This window comes from Homarus americanus, unplaced genomic scaffold (assembly GCF_018991925.1).
Source record: "Homarus americanus isolate GMGI-L3 unplaced genomic scaffold, GMGI_Hamer_2.0 scaffold53604, whole genome shotgun sequence".
NCBI classification, from domain to species: Eukaryota; Metazoa; Arthropoda; class Malacostraca; order Decapoda; family Nephropidae; genus Homarus; species Homarus americanus.
The window spans coordinates 461886-476428 of NW_024742288.1; the positions used below are offsets into that span (position 1 = coordinate 461886).

The 14543-nt window shown below is 49.0% G+C and overlaps 1 protein-coding gene across 3 annotated transcripts in view; it reads left to right on the plus strand.

Annotated features, from left to right (window-relative positions):
- Positions 1–14543, plus strand: part of LOC121876720 — a 241408-nt gene that overhangs the window by 208724 nt on the left and 18141 nt on the right. For all 3 annotated transcript variants that reach the window (XM_042382078.1, XM_042382079.1, XM_042382076.1), the window contains 2 exons: positions 7495–7817; positions 12097–12196. In XM_042382078.1, coding sequence (XP_042238012.1) covers positions 7495–7817; positions 12097–12196 — 423 coding nt within the window. The remainder of the gene's footprint in view (positions 1–7494; positions 7818–12096; positions 12197–14543) is intronic.

Consider the following 14543-nt stretch of genomic DNA (forward strand, 5'->3'; position numbering starts at 1 on the left):
ATTTTGTTTAATTTATTCCGTTTCCTATGAATATATATTTCTTGTATTTTTTTTTCGTTGTAATGATAGATGTTAATATACAATATACCTTTATTTACTCTACGCTACTCACTTCAAATTCGTGTGTAAATTGTTTTGCGTTTTCATGTCACCTGAATAATCTCCACCCAAGGATATTTCACTTAAAGATTAAACTCCCTAAACCTAACCTAACCTCATCCCACCAAAATAGTGTTAGGGTGGTTAATATCTTTTTACCAATAAACAAAGTCGAAAGGTGACAGTTTGGACAGAGGCCAGATCTAACTGGAGTTCGCTTCTCGCTGGAATGCACGGTAGTGTGGCCAACACGGTAGGCAAGAGTGTGTAGACAGGGAAAACAGAATAGAACATGAGTGTAGACAGTAGTAGACAAGTGTAAACAAGATAATGAGTATAGCCAGTCTTCGACAAGCGTAGACAAGCTAGAAAGTGAGTGTACAGTAAACAGTTGTAGATAAGTGTAAACAAGATAGAAAGTGAATGTAGACAGTTGTAGGGAAGGTAGACATGGGTAGGCAAGATAGAATGTAGACAAGTGCAGACAATATATACATGGTTAGACACGTGGGCGGTACCAGACGTGCGTGGGAATATATGCAGATGGGGAGGAAGGTGCTACTGTACACGAGGACACAACCACACAATTCTCTCTCTCTCTCTCTCTCTCTCTCTCTCTCTCTCTCTCTCTCTCTCTCTCACGCTGGCAGGAGAGACCGACCTTGCATCCAACTCTTTAAATATTCATAGAGTACTCTAGCTACTGGTCTCTAGAGAACGTCGAAGGTCACTGTTTTAGCGACCCTGATGGAATGTTTGATAACGTGCGAGTGTATCAGTGTATTAGAGAACGTGCGAGTGTATAAGTGTGTTAGAGAACGTGTGAGTGTATCAGTGTGTTAGAGAACGTGTGAGTGTATCAGTGTGTTAGAGAACGTGCGAGTGTATCAATGTGTTAGAGAACGTGTGAGTGTATCAGTGTGTTAGAGAACGTGTGAGTGTATCAGTGTGTTAGAGAACGTGCGAGTGTATCAGTGTGTTAGAGAACGTGCGAGTGTATCAGTGTGTTAGAGAACGTGTGAGTGTATCAGTGTGTTAGAGAACGTGCGAGTGTATCAGTGTGTTAGAGAACGTGTGAGTGTATCAGTGTGTTAGAGAACGTGTGAGTGTATCATTGTGTAAGAAGTGTAAGTGTACCGTCATGACTACTAGCGAACGTTATGTTGGTTTCATTTCACCACAGAGAACTTGATGCTTGGAATGTACGTGATTGCATACAACATCGAGTTTTTTTTTTATAAAGTTTCCAGATTGTTGAGAACTCTGACTTGTTGGTCTTAGGGATTTTTTTTCCTTAATAGAGTCTCAGCCTCTTGACAAACCAGGAATGACCTGAACACTTTCCAAGTTCTTTACTTCGTTAGTGACGCTAATTACTGCTGTGGAAGTTTGTCCTCAAACAGTGTCTGGCATCTCTCTCTCTCTCTTTCTCTCTCTCTCTCTCTCTGGCCCATAGGGAGGGAAAAGGTCAGGCGGCTTCCCTTCTCCCCTAAATTGACCAATAGACAGGGTGCCGGACTAAATCAACCAATCAGTGAACGGATCAAAGTGTTTGTTTGTACTAAACTGCAGTTAGTGGTCACCCATCTCGTGCAGGATATTGTGGTGGAGTGGTAGCATATGTACTCAACTACAGTATGTTTGGCAGCAGTAGTTGTAGTTAGTAGTAGTTGTAGCAGTAGAAGTTGTAGTGGCAAAGTTAGTAGTAGTTGTAAAGTTAGCAGTAGTTGTAGAAGTAGTGGTAAAGTTAGTAGTAGTAGTAATAGTAGTAGTGGTGGTGGTAGCATTGTGTAGGCCTGGGTTTTTGTGTAGGCTTGGTGTGGTAGTAGTAGTAGTAGCAGCACTAGTCTCTCTCTCTCTCTCTCTCTCTCTCTCTCTCTCTCCGCTGCACCGAGGAATTTATAAAAGGGATCTGAGCTGTAATCCCCCGGGCGAATGGCATCCAAATTTCTCACGCGTTTTTTGAAGACATTTTAAAAGTCGTGAAATTGAAGAATTTGAGGCCTAATTCATGGAATAAAATACATTATTTATATCCACTTTCCTCATCCTCCACTTTTTAGCGAGATAGATTGGAATTTTCAAGGTAAAATTTGGTTTTCGTCTTTCCTAAAAAATATAAAAATAAATAAAAATTATACATATCGGCTGGTGGTGGTGGTGGTGTGAATGATACTGGTTGTTTTTACACTAAAGTTTCTTATTTGCTGGATTGTGTTGATAGTGTTTCAACTTTGTGGAGGCAAAATGTATTATATAATTATTTTAGAATAATACTGAGAGGACAGTTTTCATTTGATCAAAAAGTTTTTCCCTCGCTTGAAATAACGTACATCAGGGTACGGAGTCTCAAGGTCCGTTTCCGTTTTAGTTCCCCTAAATAAAGATTTGATAGAACACGTCTAGTTAGTCTCTGTGTATTTTTGTCGTTATTTTGCATGCTGTAGTTTATGCTGTTAGTTTAACTGAGTTAGTTTTATGCTTCCTTACATCCTCAATCGGGGAAAGAATTGAAAGTACGAAGCTTTACAACGTGATGGTGGCCTTGGGAGGCGGTAGTGGTGGTGGTAAGGCTGAAGTGAATGTGTGGGCCACAATTCCCGGGCGAGGGTGAGCGGGGACCGCCTCTGAGAGCTGCCAGAAATCTAGTTTTCTGGGGATGTCTGGCCGGACGTGACACGTTTTACAGTTTTCAGACCAACTTTAGATTTTCACTTGTTTTCTACGTGTGGTCGAGTGATGTGAGTTACTCGTTGATTTACTGGTATATGTAGACTGTGTGTGTGTGTGTGTGTGTTTAGTTGCATTCGGACTGTGTGTAACTGTCTGTCTTTGTGCCTTACACGCTGGTCATCACTCCTGACCCTTCCCTCACCACCCAACCACAACTCCCACCACCCAACCACAACTTCTACCACCCAACCACACCCCTCACCAACCAACCACACCCCCTCACCACCAAACCACACCCCTCACCACCCAACCACACCCCTCATCACCCAACAACACCCAATCACACCCCTCATCACCCAACCACACCACACCACCACCCAACCACACACCACCCACCACCCAACCACACACCACCACCACCACCCAACCCTCATCACCCAACCACACCCCTCACCACCCAACCACACCACCCACCACCCAACCACACCCCTCACCACCCAACCACACCTCACCACCCAACCACTCCCATCACCCAACCACACACCCACCACCTCACCACCCAACCACACCTCACCACCCAACCACACCACCCACACACCCTTCACCACCCAACCACACCCCTCACCACCCAACCACCACCACCCAACCACATCTCCATCACCAACCACCCCCTCACCACCCAACCACACCACCCACCACCCAACCACACCCCCACCACCCAACCACACCCCTCACCACCCAACCACACCCCCACCACCCAACCACACCCCTCACCACCCAACCACACCACCACCCAACCACACCCCCTCACCACCCAACCACACCCCTCAACACCCAACCACACCCTCATCACCCAACCACACCCACCTACCACCCAACCACACCACCTACCACCCAACCACACCTACCACCCAACCACACCCTCACCCAACCACACCCCTCACCACCCAACCACACCACCCACCACCCAACCACACCCTCACCACCCAACCACACCCCACCACCCAACCACACCACACCCAACCACACCCCCCCAACCACCCACCAACCACACCCACCACCCAACCACACCCCCACCACCCAACCACACCCCACACCCAACCAACCCCTCAACCCAACCACACCCCTACCACCCAACCACACCCCACCACCCAACCACACCACCTACCACCCAACCACACCCTCATCACCCAACCACACCCCTCACCACCCAACCACACCACCTACCACCCAACCACACCCCTCACCACCCAACCACACCCTCACCACCCAACCACATCTCCCATCACCCAACCACACACCTCACCACCCAACCACACCCCTCACCACCCAACCACACCCCTCACCACCCAACCACACCACCTACCACCCAACCACACCCTTCACCACCCAACCACACCCCTCACCACCCAACCACACCCCTCACCACCCAACCACATCTCCCATCACCCAACCACACCACCTATTAGGTACTCCTGAATGTGCTGCTTAAGGATCTGTTAACCAAAATTTGATATCTTGATTATAACTTGTTCAAATGGCTTTTAGAAAATGTTCAAATGATTTTTAGAATATTTTAATTACTTTTGCAATGCTAATTACTCGCCACTTATGGGTTTTCGAGGTCATTTCTTGGTGCTTGTGTATTATTCTGGATGTACTTAAATAGTTAGGCACATTAAATTTTAGTTCAGAGAAAAACGTATTTTTGGCCAAAAATCCTTTAAGGCTTTAGACTTACAATTTTTGTCATTTCGGCCAAAAAATGGATTTTGTTCAAAATTTCAGTATAGGTACTCCTGAATGTGCTGCTTAAGGATCTGTTAACCAAAATTTGATATCTTGATTATAACTTGTTCAAATGGCTTTTAGAAAATGTTCAAATGATTTTTGAATATTTTTAATTACTTTGCAATGCTAATTACTCGCCACTTATGGGTTTCGAGGTCATTTCTTGGTGCTTGTGTATTATTCTGGATGTACTTAAATAGTTAGGCACATTAAATTTTAGTTCAGAGAAAAATATTTTGGCCAAAAATCCTTTAAGGCTTTAGACTTACAATTTTCGTCATTTCGGCCAAAAAATGGATTTTGTTCAAAATTTCAGTATAGGTACTCCTGAATGTGCTGCTTAATGATCTGTTAACCAAAATTTGAGATCTTGATTATAACTTGTTCAAATGGCTTTTAGAAAATGTCCAAATGATTTTTTGAATATTTTAATTACTTTTGCAATGCTAATTACTCGCCACTTATGGGTTTTCGAGGTCATTTCTTGGTGCTTGTGTATTATTCTGAATGTACTTAAATAGTTAGGCACTTTAAATTTTAGTTCAGAGAGAAAACGTATTTTTGGCCAAAAATCCTTTAAGGCTTTAGACTTACAATTTTTGTCATTTTCGGCCAAAAAATGGATTTTGTTCAAAATTTCAGTATAGGTACCAGGGCTGTGGAGTCGAAGACAAAACCTTCGACTCCGACTCCTCAAATGTTTATGCTTCCGACTCCTTGGCCTATTTGTAACAACTATTTCTACCATCCTAATTGTAATTTGTATGTTGTAACCTGCATAGGTAAAAAGTAAAACACCTTGGCTATACTGCTACAGTTTTATTAATGATCTGGACGATATTTAAGAACTACAAAAAGATGATAGGCTTGACTTTCAAAGTTTCAATCAAAAGAAAAATAAATTTATTAAGAATTCAAGATATTAACTAGAAAACACCATTTACATGTATATCTAAAAGTTCGATCTCAGCATATGAATTTTGTTTAAGCTCATAATCTGATGTGGATCTAAATGATGATCCTACAATTCCTTTTAAAGTAAAGTTATATATTTATGTACATTAAAGAAATGAATACCTTATTAAGGAAAATGGATAAACCTTACATGATTAAGTTATTAAATTAAATTTGCCTTAATCTCACCAAAAACAGGTTGTACCTAATTGTTTTGTAGCTGAGACCCTCTGTGCAGTTTTCAACGAAACAAAATTTGATATAATTCAAAATTTCAAATGGTAAAGAAGAGACTATCGTCCAAAATTATAGTGCTATACTGTGCCTGCTACAATAAATTCATAATAATGCTTATAAAATGGAAATAAATTCTTTTAATAATTTAAGAAAATTAGTGGGATCAGTGGAATCAATGCAATGAATATGCCTGAGTTCATATATTTGTTCTTAGGAACAGAATAGCTTCAGTCGGAGTCGGAGTCGGAGTCTGGACAATTTTACCGACTCCGACTCCACAAGCCGAAATTTCCTCCGACTCCTCGACTCCGACTCCACAGCCCTGCCACCCAACCACACCCCTCACCACCCAACCACACCCCTCACCACCCAACCACACCCCTCACCACCCAACCACACCTCTCATCACCCAGCCACACCCCTCACCCACCCAACCCACACCCCTCACCGCACCCTCACCACCCAAACCACACCCCTCACCACCCAGCCACCCCCTCACCACCCAAACCACACCCCTCACCACCAACCACATCTCCCTATCACCCAGCAAACCACCCTAACCACCCAACCACCCTTCACCACCCAAACCACCTCACCACCCCAGCCACCCCCACCACCCAGCCACACCCCTCACCACCCAACCACCCCTCACCACCCAACCACCCCCACACCCCCTCACCACCCAGTCACACACCCTCACCACCCAACCACCCCCTCACCCACCCAACCACACCCCTCACCACCCAACCACACCCCTCACCCACCCAACCACCCCTCCTGCCCAACCACACCCCTCACCACCCAACCACACCCCTCACCACCCACCTCACCACCCAGCCACACCCCTCACACCACCCACCACCCCACACCCAGCCACACCCCTCACCACCCAACCACACCCCTACCACCCACCACCCCCCACCACCCACACACACCCCTCACCACCCAACCACACCTACCCCCACTCCCTCACCACCTAACCACACCCCTCACCACCCAGCCCACCCCACCCACCCAGCCACACCCCTCACCACCCAGCCACACCCCTGCCACCCAGCCACCTCACCCCCCAGCCACACCCCTCCACCCCAACCACTCTCCCACCACACCTAACCCACCCCTCACCACCCAACCACACCCCTCACCACCCAGCCACACCCTCACCACCCAACCACACCCACCACCCCTCACCACCCAGCCACATCTCCCATCACCCAACCACACCCCCCTACCACCCAACCACACCTCATCACCCAACCACTACTCCCACCACCCAACCACTACTCCCACCACCCAACCACACCCCTCACCACCCAACCACACCCCTCACCACCCAACCACATCACCCAACCACACCCCCTACCACCCAACCACACCCCTCACCACCCAACCACACCCCTCATCACCCAACCACTACTCCCACCACCCAACCACAATTTATACTTTCTCAGCATAAACAAAATACGAATGAAATTACACACACACACACGCTACATGGTCAAGCTAGGCGTTATACAAGTACCTGTAGTGTTGTGGTAGAGCAGACCTCACTTTTACCTTAAGCCTTGGTTGGTGGGGGGGTGGGGGTAATGGTTGGTGGGGTTGGTGGGGGGACGGGGGGGGTGATGTCAAGTTATCCGATCTTCGTGGGTTATATTTGTTGGACATCGGGTTACAGAGCTTCTATACCATTAGATAAATTTCCACACCTATCTCAGACGAGTTTCTCTTCCTCCACAGGTGACGCAACTCTGGGCCGCGAACCACAGCCCAGTCTAGACATGAAAACAAACCATACACAGACCAGCCCAGACCACAGATTAAACCGTGTAAAACCCAGCCCAAACCTCACGACGAATCACACACAGCAGACCAGCACAGATCACAGAATGAGTCACACACGCTCTAACCCGATTCTAAGACCACCACTACCACTCATACCGCCCAGTACCCAGGAGGACGGCTCAATAGAGCTCTCTAAGGACGCCTTCAGGAGCCGGACGTCCTCACAGCCTCGCCGGAGGGATACCAGCAGCAGCGGCGACCCTGGGCCACACCCTCAGGTAAACAAACGCCCCCCACATTACAACACACCTGTCCAAGGTCACTACTGTTAGCCACTACGAGCAGAGGTAAATAGTGTACCAGCGCCTCTTATATTACCGTGTAGCGATTGTGTTAAACCCTATCAACCAGCTCTAGTAGTCAATAAAACACACACACACACACACACACACACACACACACAGAGTACATATGTTAGACCACAGAGTACTGGTTGAGAATCTGGAGAGGTGTGTGTAATAATAATAATAATAATAAAAATAATAATAATAATAATAATAATAATAATAATAATAATAATAATAAACGGTTTATTAATGGAGTTGCAGTCGGAGGCTGAAAATATACAAACTTACATATGATTTAGATATAATGATATATGTTCAATACATTTACAGGGCTGTACAGTACATATATCAGGAGCTGTTTATTATTTTAACAATAGATGGGATGGTGCTATTCTTATATCTATCGGTGCGGGCTCTTATGGGCTGAATTTTGTTGTAGTGGCGGACTGCGTGAGGTGGGCAGGGGACTGCAGGTGGCAGTAGGTGGCAATGACGAGGATGGAGCAGTAGTCCACTGCCAAACCCTGCTAGTGCTTGGTGGTGGAGGTCACTGAGAGATGGCATTTCCAGGATGGAGAGAGCGTTGTTGTAGCCCGAGTAGTCTGCGCCGAGCATGACTCTGTAGGCCCTCTTCCGTACCTTCTCTAGCTGACGTTGTTCGGTATAGTTGAGAGAAGACGACCAGGCTGGTGACGCATACGTTAATTTGGGGAGAATAAATGCTTTGTAGATAGTCCTCAGCTCTGGCGTGGGTGCCCCAAGTGACCTGAGTCGTCGTAGCATGTAGAGCCGGTACGAGGCTGCTTTGGTTGTGTTGTTTATATGGGCCTTCCAGTCCAGTTTGTGGTCTATAGTTACTGTACACCCAGGAGTTTGGCAGACTGCACTAACTGGAGAGGATGGGCACCTACTGTAACTGCTGGAGCTTGCACTGGAGTGGTGGCGGTATTGATGTGCATGACTACGGTTTTGGTGTGATTGGTGGTGACCTTGTTCTCCGTAGTCCATGCCTGTAGCCTGTCTAGGGTACCTTGTAGCGATGAGTAGTCCGTTGAGGTGTTGTCCACTGTAATCCCCACAGTGTGTGTGTGTGTGTGTGTGTGTGTGTGTGTTGCAGAAATGGTCTTGCTGGTGCATATGCAACACGTCTTGTAATAACTCAGCCCGTGTTCTCTTCACTCACTGCCCCGCGGGACCTGTCCGGGGGAGATCACTCAGCTGGCCAGGAACATATCTGTCTTGTGAGGAAGGTATCTCTGGGGCCTGGTGAGGAATATATATATCTATATATATATCTATCTATATATATATATATATATATATATATATATATATATATATATATATATATATATATATATATATATATATATATATATATATGTAGTACTACGTCTTATTATGTATATATATTATATATATATATATATATATATATATATATACATACATACGTATGTATATATATATATGTATATATATATATATATATATATATATATATATATATATATATATATATATATATATATATACACATATATATATATATATATATATATATATGTTAATAGCTTCCGGTGTCCTGTTTATTATTTCTTTACATGAAAACAAAAAAGCATCATTTGAGTCAGCTGATGTAGTTCTCGGAGACGTTGGGATGGTCTTTACTGCCGGCGTCCTGCTCCGGCCATGTGCTGTTTAATAATCTGAACTTATTATCTAAATAATTTTATTCATCGACTTCTTAATATAATATATAACCTTATAAGTCATGTGTCGCCCTGGGTAGGGGACACTTCATCACGCCGTGCAACACACCTCACCCCCCACCGTCAACACACCTCACCCCCCACCGTCAACACACCTTCACCTCCCACCGTCAACACACCCTCACCCTCCCCACCGTCAACACACCCCTCACCTCCCACCCGTCAACATACCCACCCCACCGTCAACACACACCCTCACCTCCCCACCGTCAACACACCCTCACCTCCCCCACCGTCAACACACCACCCCCCACCGTCAACACACCCTTCACCTCCCACCGTCAACACACCTCACCCCCACACCGTCAACACACCCTCACCTCCCCACCGTCAACACACCCTCACCTCCCCCACTAACACACCTCACCCCCCACCGCCAACACACTCACCCCCACCAACAACACCCCTCACCCCCCCCACCGTCAACACACCCTCCCCCACCGTCAACACACCCTCACCCCCACCGTCAACAACACACCCTCACCTCCCCCCACCGTCAACACACCCTCACCCCCACCGTCAACACACCCTCACCCCCCCCACCGTCAACACCCCTACCCCCCACCGTCAACACACACCCCACCCCCACCGTCAACACCTTCACCTCCCCACCGTCAACACCCTCACCTCCCCCACCGTCAACACACCCTCACCCCCCACCGTCAACACACCCTCACCCCCACCGTCAACACACCTTCACCTCCCCCACCGTCAACACACCCTCACCTCCCCACCGTCAACACACCCTCACCTCCCCCCCACCGTCAACACACACACCTCACCTCCCCCCACCGTCAACACACCCCTCACCTCCCCCCCACCGTCAACACACCTCACCCCCACCGTCAACACACCCTCACCCCCCACCGTCAACACACCTCACCCCACCGTCAACACACCCTCACCCCCCAATACACACCTACCCCCACCGTCACACCCTCACCTCCCCACCGTCAACACCCCACCCCCCACCGAACACCCACCCCCCCCGTCAACCCCTCACCTCCCCACCGTCAACACCCTCACCCCCACCGTCAACACACCCTCACCCCCACCGTCAACACACCTTCACCTCCTTACCAGCCACACCTCACCCCCCCACCGTCAACACACCCTCACCCCACCGTCAACACACCCTCACCCCCCCCACTGTCAACACACCTCACCCCCACCGTCAACACATCCTCACCCCCAACGTCAAACACACCCTCACCTCCACCGTCAACACCACCTCACCCCCACTGTCAACACCCTCACCCCCACCGTCAACACACCCTTTCTCCCCACCGTCAACACACCTCACCCCCACCAACTTCAACACACCCTCACCCCGCCACCTCAACACACCTCACCCCGCCACCCCCAACACACCCTCACCCCGCCACCTCAACACACCCTCATCCCCGCCACCTCAACACACCTCATCCCCGCCAACTCAACACACCCTATCCCCGCCAACCTCAACATTACCCCTCACCCCGCCACCCTCAACACACCCCCACCCCGCCACCTTCAACAACCCTCACCCCGCCACCTTCAACACACCCTCACCCCCGCCACCTCAACACCCCTCACCCCCGCCACCCTCAACACACCCCTCAACCGCCACTCACACTCTCTCCCACCACCTCAACACACCCTCACCCCCACCACCCTCAACACTTCCCCACCCCCACCACCCTCAACACTTCCCCACCCCCGCCACCTCAACACACCACCCCCGCCACCCCTCAACACACCCTCTCCCACCACCCCTCAACACACCTCACCCCCCCGCCACCTCAACACACCTCACCCCCACCACCCTCAACACACCCCACCCCCACCACCTCAACACACCCTCACCCCGCCACCTCAACACACCCCTCACCCCGCCACCCTCAACACACCCCCCACCCCGCCACCTTCAACACACCCTCACCCCTGCCACCTTCAACACACCCTCACCCCCCGCCAACCCTCAACACACCCTCACCCCCACCACCTCAACACACCCTCACCCCCGCCACCTCAACACACCTCTCTCCCACCACCCTCAACACACCTCACCCCCCACCACCTCTCAACACTTCCCCACCCCACCACCCTCAACACTTCCCCCCACCACCCTCAACACACCCTTCTCCCACCACCTCAACACACCTGTCACCCCCACCACCTCAACACTTCCCCACCCCCCCCACCACTCCACACCTCACCCTGCCACTCTCAACACACCCCACGCCCACCACCCTCAACACTTCCACACCCCACCGTCTCTGACTAGGGTCAACTGAACTTTAGGACCCCCGGCATCAACTGAACTTTAGGCACCCCGGGATCAACTGAACTTTAGGCACCCCGGGATCAACTGAACTTTAAGCACCTTTCAGAAATGTTCAGAAAATTGCAAAAAAATTCTGAAAAAAAATATTTAAAACTTTTTACTCATTTGTCAGGGAAGTGATGGTGATGGCGGCAACGTAGACAACGTTTTGGCTGCTCTGGTTGGCTACTCGAGGGATCCTGAACTATGGCGCTTCGTCCACAGTGTAGTAGGTACGTTGTGGACCCATAAAACTAACAAAATGTATAGTAACCGTACAGTAGTAGTAGTAGCATTAGAGTAGGAGTGGCATTGGTAGTTGTAGTAATAGTAGTAGTAAAAGCAGCAGCAGAATCAGCAGTAGTAGTAGTCACTGTCACTGAATGCCGCATAGATCTGCGGCTCAACTAATTTAACACAGACAGGATAGGTTCTTATGTATTAGGATATTTAATATTAAAGTAATTAAATGGTGGCGAAGGTGTGGCTATTGGGGGAGGCTGGAGGCCATTAAAAAAAAAAAGTAGTAGTAGTAGTAGATGCCATTGTTCTAGGGTATGGTTGGCTGGTAGAAGGTTTGCTCTCCCGACCATTTCAAGACTGCGCACGTAACGGGAAAGGTAAATGAGTGGGGGAAAGAAACCCAAGCTCTGTCGAATATTGCTTAAACTGAGCCACATGGTGCGTTTGTGGCATTTACCCATGGAGTCGAGCATCACTGGACTTACTTGAAGTACACTATCCCTGATATCGGATCCCTCCTATACCCTCTGGAAGAAGTCATCAGGGTCGCTTTTATCCCAACAATAATGAAAAGACATTATTTAACCCCAGCAGAAAGGTCACTCCATGCATTACCACCGAGACCGGGAAGAATGGGATTGATTAATCCAGAGGAGCTTGCTGCCACCAAACATCAGAACTCTTGTCAAGCTCACGGCAGCCCTCTCTGAGCACATTATAACTCAGAATGCAGCAAGTCAGGTGGACTTAAACAAGATTCGACAGTCTATTACGACAGAACGGCAGCACACCCAAAGTGATAAACTTCAACAGCTGATGATGCGATTATCAGAGAACTTGAAAAAAAGTATCTATAGTGCTAGAGGTGGGCGCTCCGAACTGGCTAACATTGTTACCGATAAGGGCAAAAGGAGGAGGAGGAGGTGGAATACAGTAGTAGTAGCAGCAGGAGGAGGAGCAACAGCAGGAGGAATACAGCAGCAGTAGCAGCAGCAGGAATACAGCAGCAGCAGCAGGAGGAATACAGCAGCAGCAGCAGGAGAAATACAGCAGGAGGAGGATGAGGAGGAATACAGTAGTAGCAGCAGGAGGAGGAATGCAGTAGTAACAGCAGCAGCAGGAGGAGGATGAGAAATGCAATAGCAGCAGCAGGAGGAGGAGGAATACAATAGCAGCTGGAGGAGGATGAATACAGTAGTTGTAGCAGTAGCAGCAGCAGCAGCAGCACGAAGAGCGGAGGTGGAGGAATACAGCAGTAGCAGGAATACAGCAGCAGCACCAGGAGCAGCAGAGCAGCAGCAGCAGCAGCAGAAGGAGAAGGAATACAGTAGCAGCAGGAGGAGGTGCAGGAGGAGCAGCAGCAGTAGGAGGAGGACGAGGAGCAGCAGCAGCAGCAGGAGTAATTCAGAAACAACAGCAGCAGCTGGAGGAGGTGGAATACAGTAGTAGCATCAGCAGGAGGAGGAGGAATACAATAGCAGGAGAAGTAGAAGGAGCAGCAGCAGGAGGAATACAGAAGCAGCAGCAGGAGGAGGAGGAGGAGGAGGAGGTGGAATACAGTAGTAGCAGCCGCAGCAGGAGGAATACAGTAGTAGCACCAGGAGTAAGCAGTGTGAGGAGGAGGAGGAAAAGTGCAGCAGCAGGAGGAGGAATACAGTAGTGTGGCAGAGGAGGGCAGCAGCAGCAAGGAGGAGATACAACAGTAGCAGCAGGAGGAGGAGGGAGGATGAAGAGGAGGAATACAGCAGCAGCAGCAGCAGCAGGGGAGGAGCAGCATATTTTGGGAGGAGGATGAAGGTACAGCAGCAGCAGGAGGAGGAGGAGGGAGGAGGAGGGAGGAGGAGGCAGCAGCCCACCCAGGAGGAGGAGGATGAAAAGGAGGAATACAGCAGCAGCAGGAGGGAGGAGAGGAGGAGGAGGAGGAATACAGCAGCAGCAGGAGGAGGAAGGGAGGAATACAGTAGTAGCAGCAGCAGGAGGAGGAGGAGGAATACAGCAGCAGCAGCAGCAAGGACAGGAGGAATACAGCAGCAGGAGGAGGGAGGAGGAATCGCAGCAGCAGCAGAGGAAGTGGAGGAGGAGGAGGGAGGATGAACGAATACAGTAGTAGAAGCAGCACCAGTAAAAGCAGCAGGAGGAGGAGGAGCAGCAGCAGCAGGAAGAGGAGTAGGAGGAATACAGCAGCAGCAGCAGTAGGAGGAGGAGAGGAGGAATACAGCAGCAACAGCAAAAGCAACAGGAGGAGGAGAAATGTGGTAGTAGCAGCAGCAGCAGGAGGAGGAGGAGATGGGGAGGAATACAACAGCAGCAGCAGTAGGAGAAGGAGGAGGAATGCAG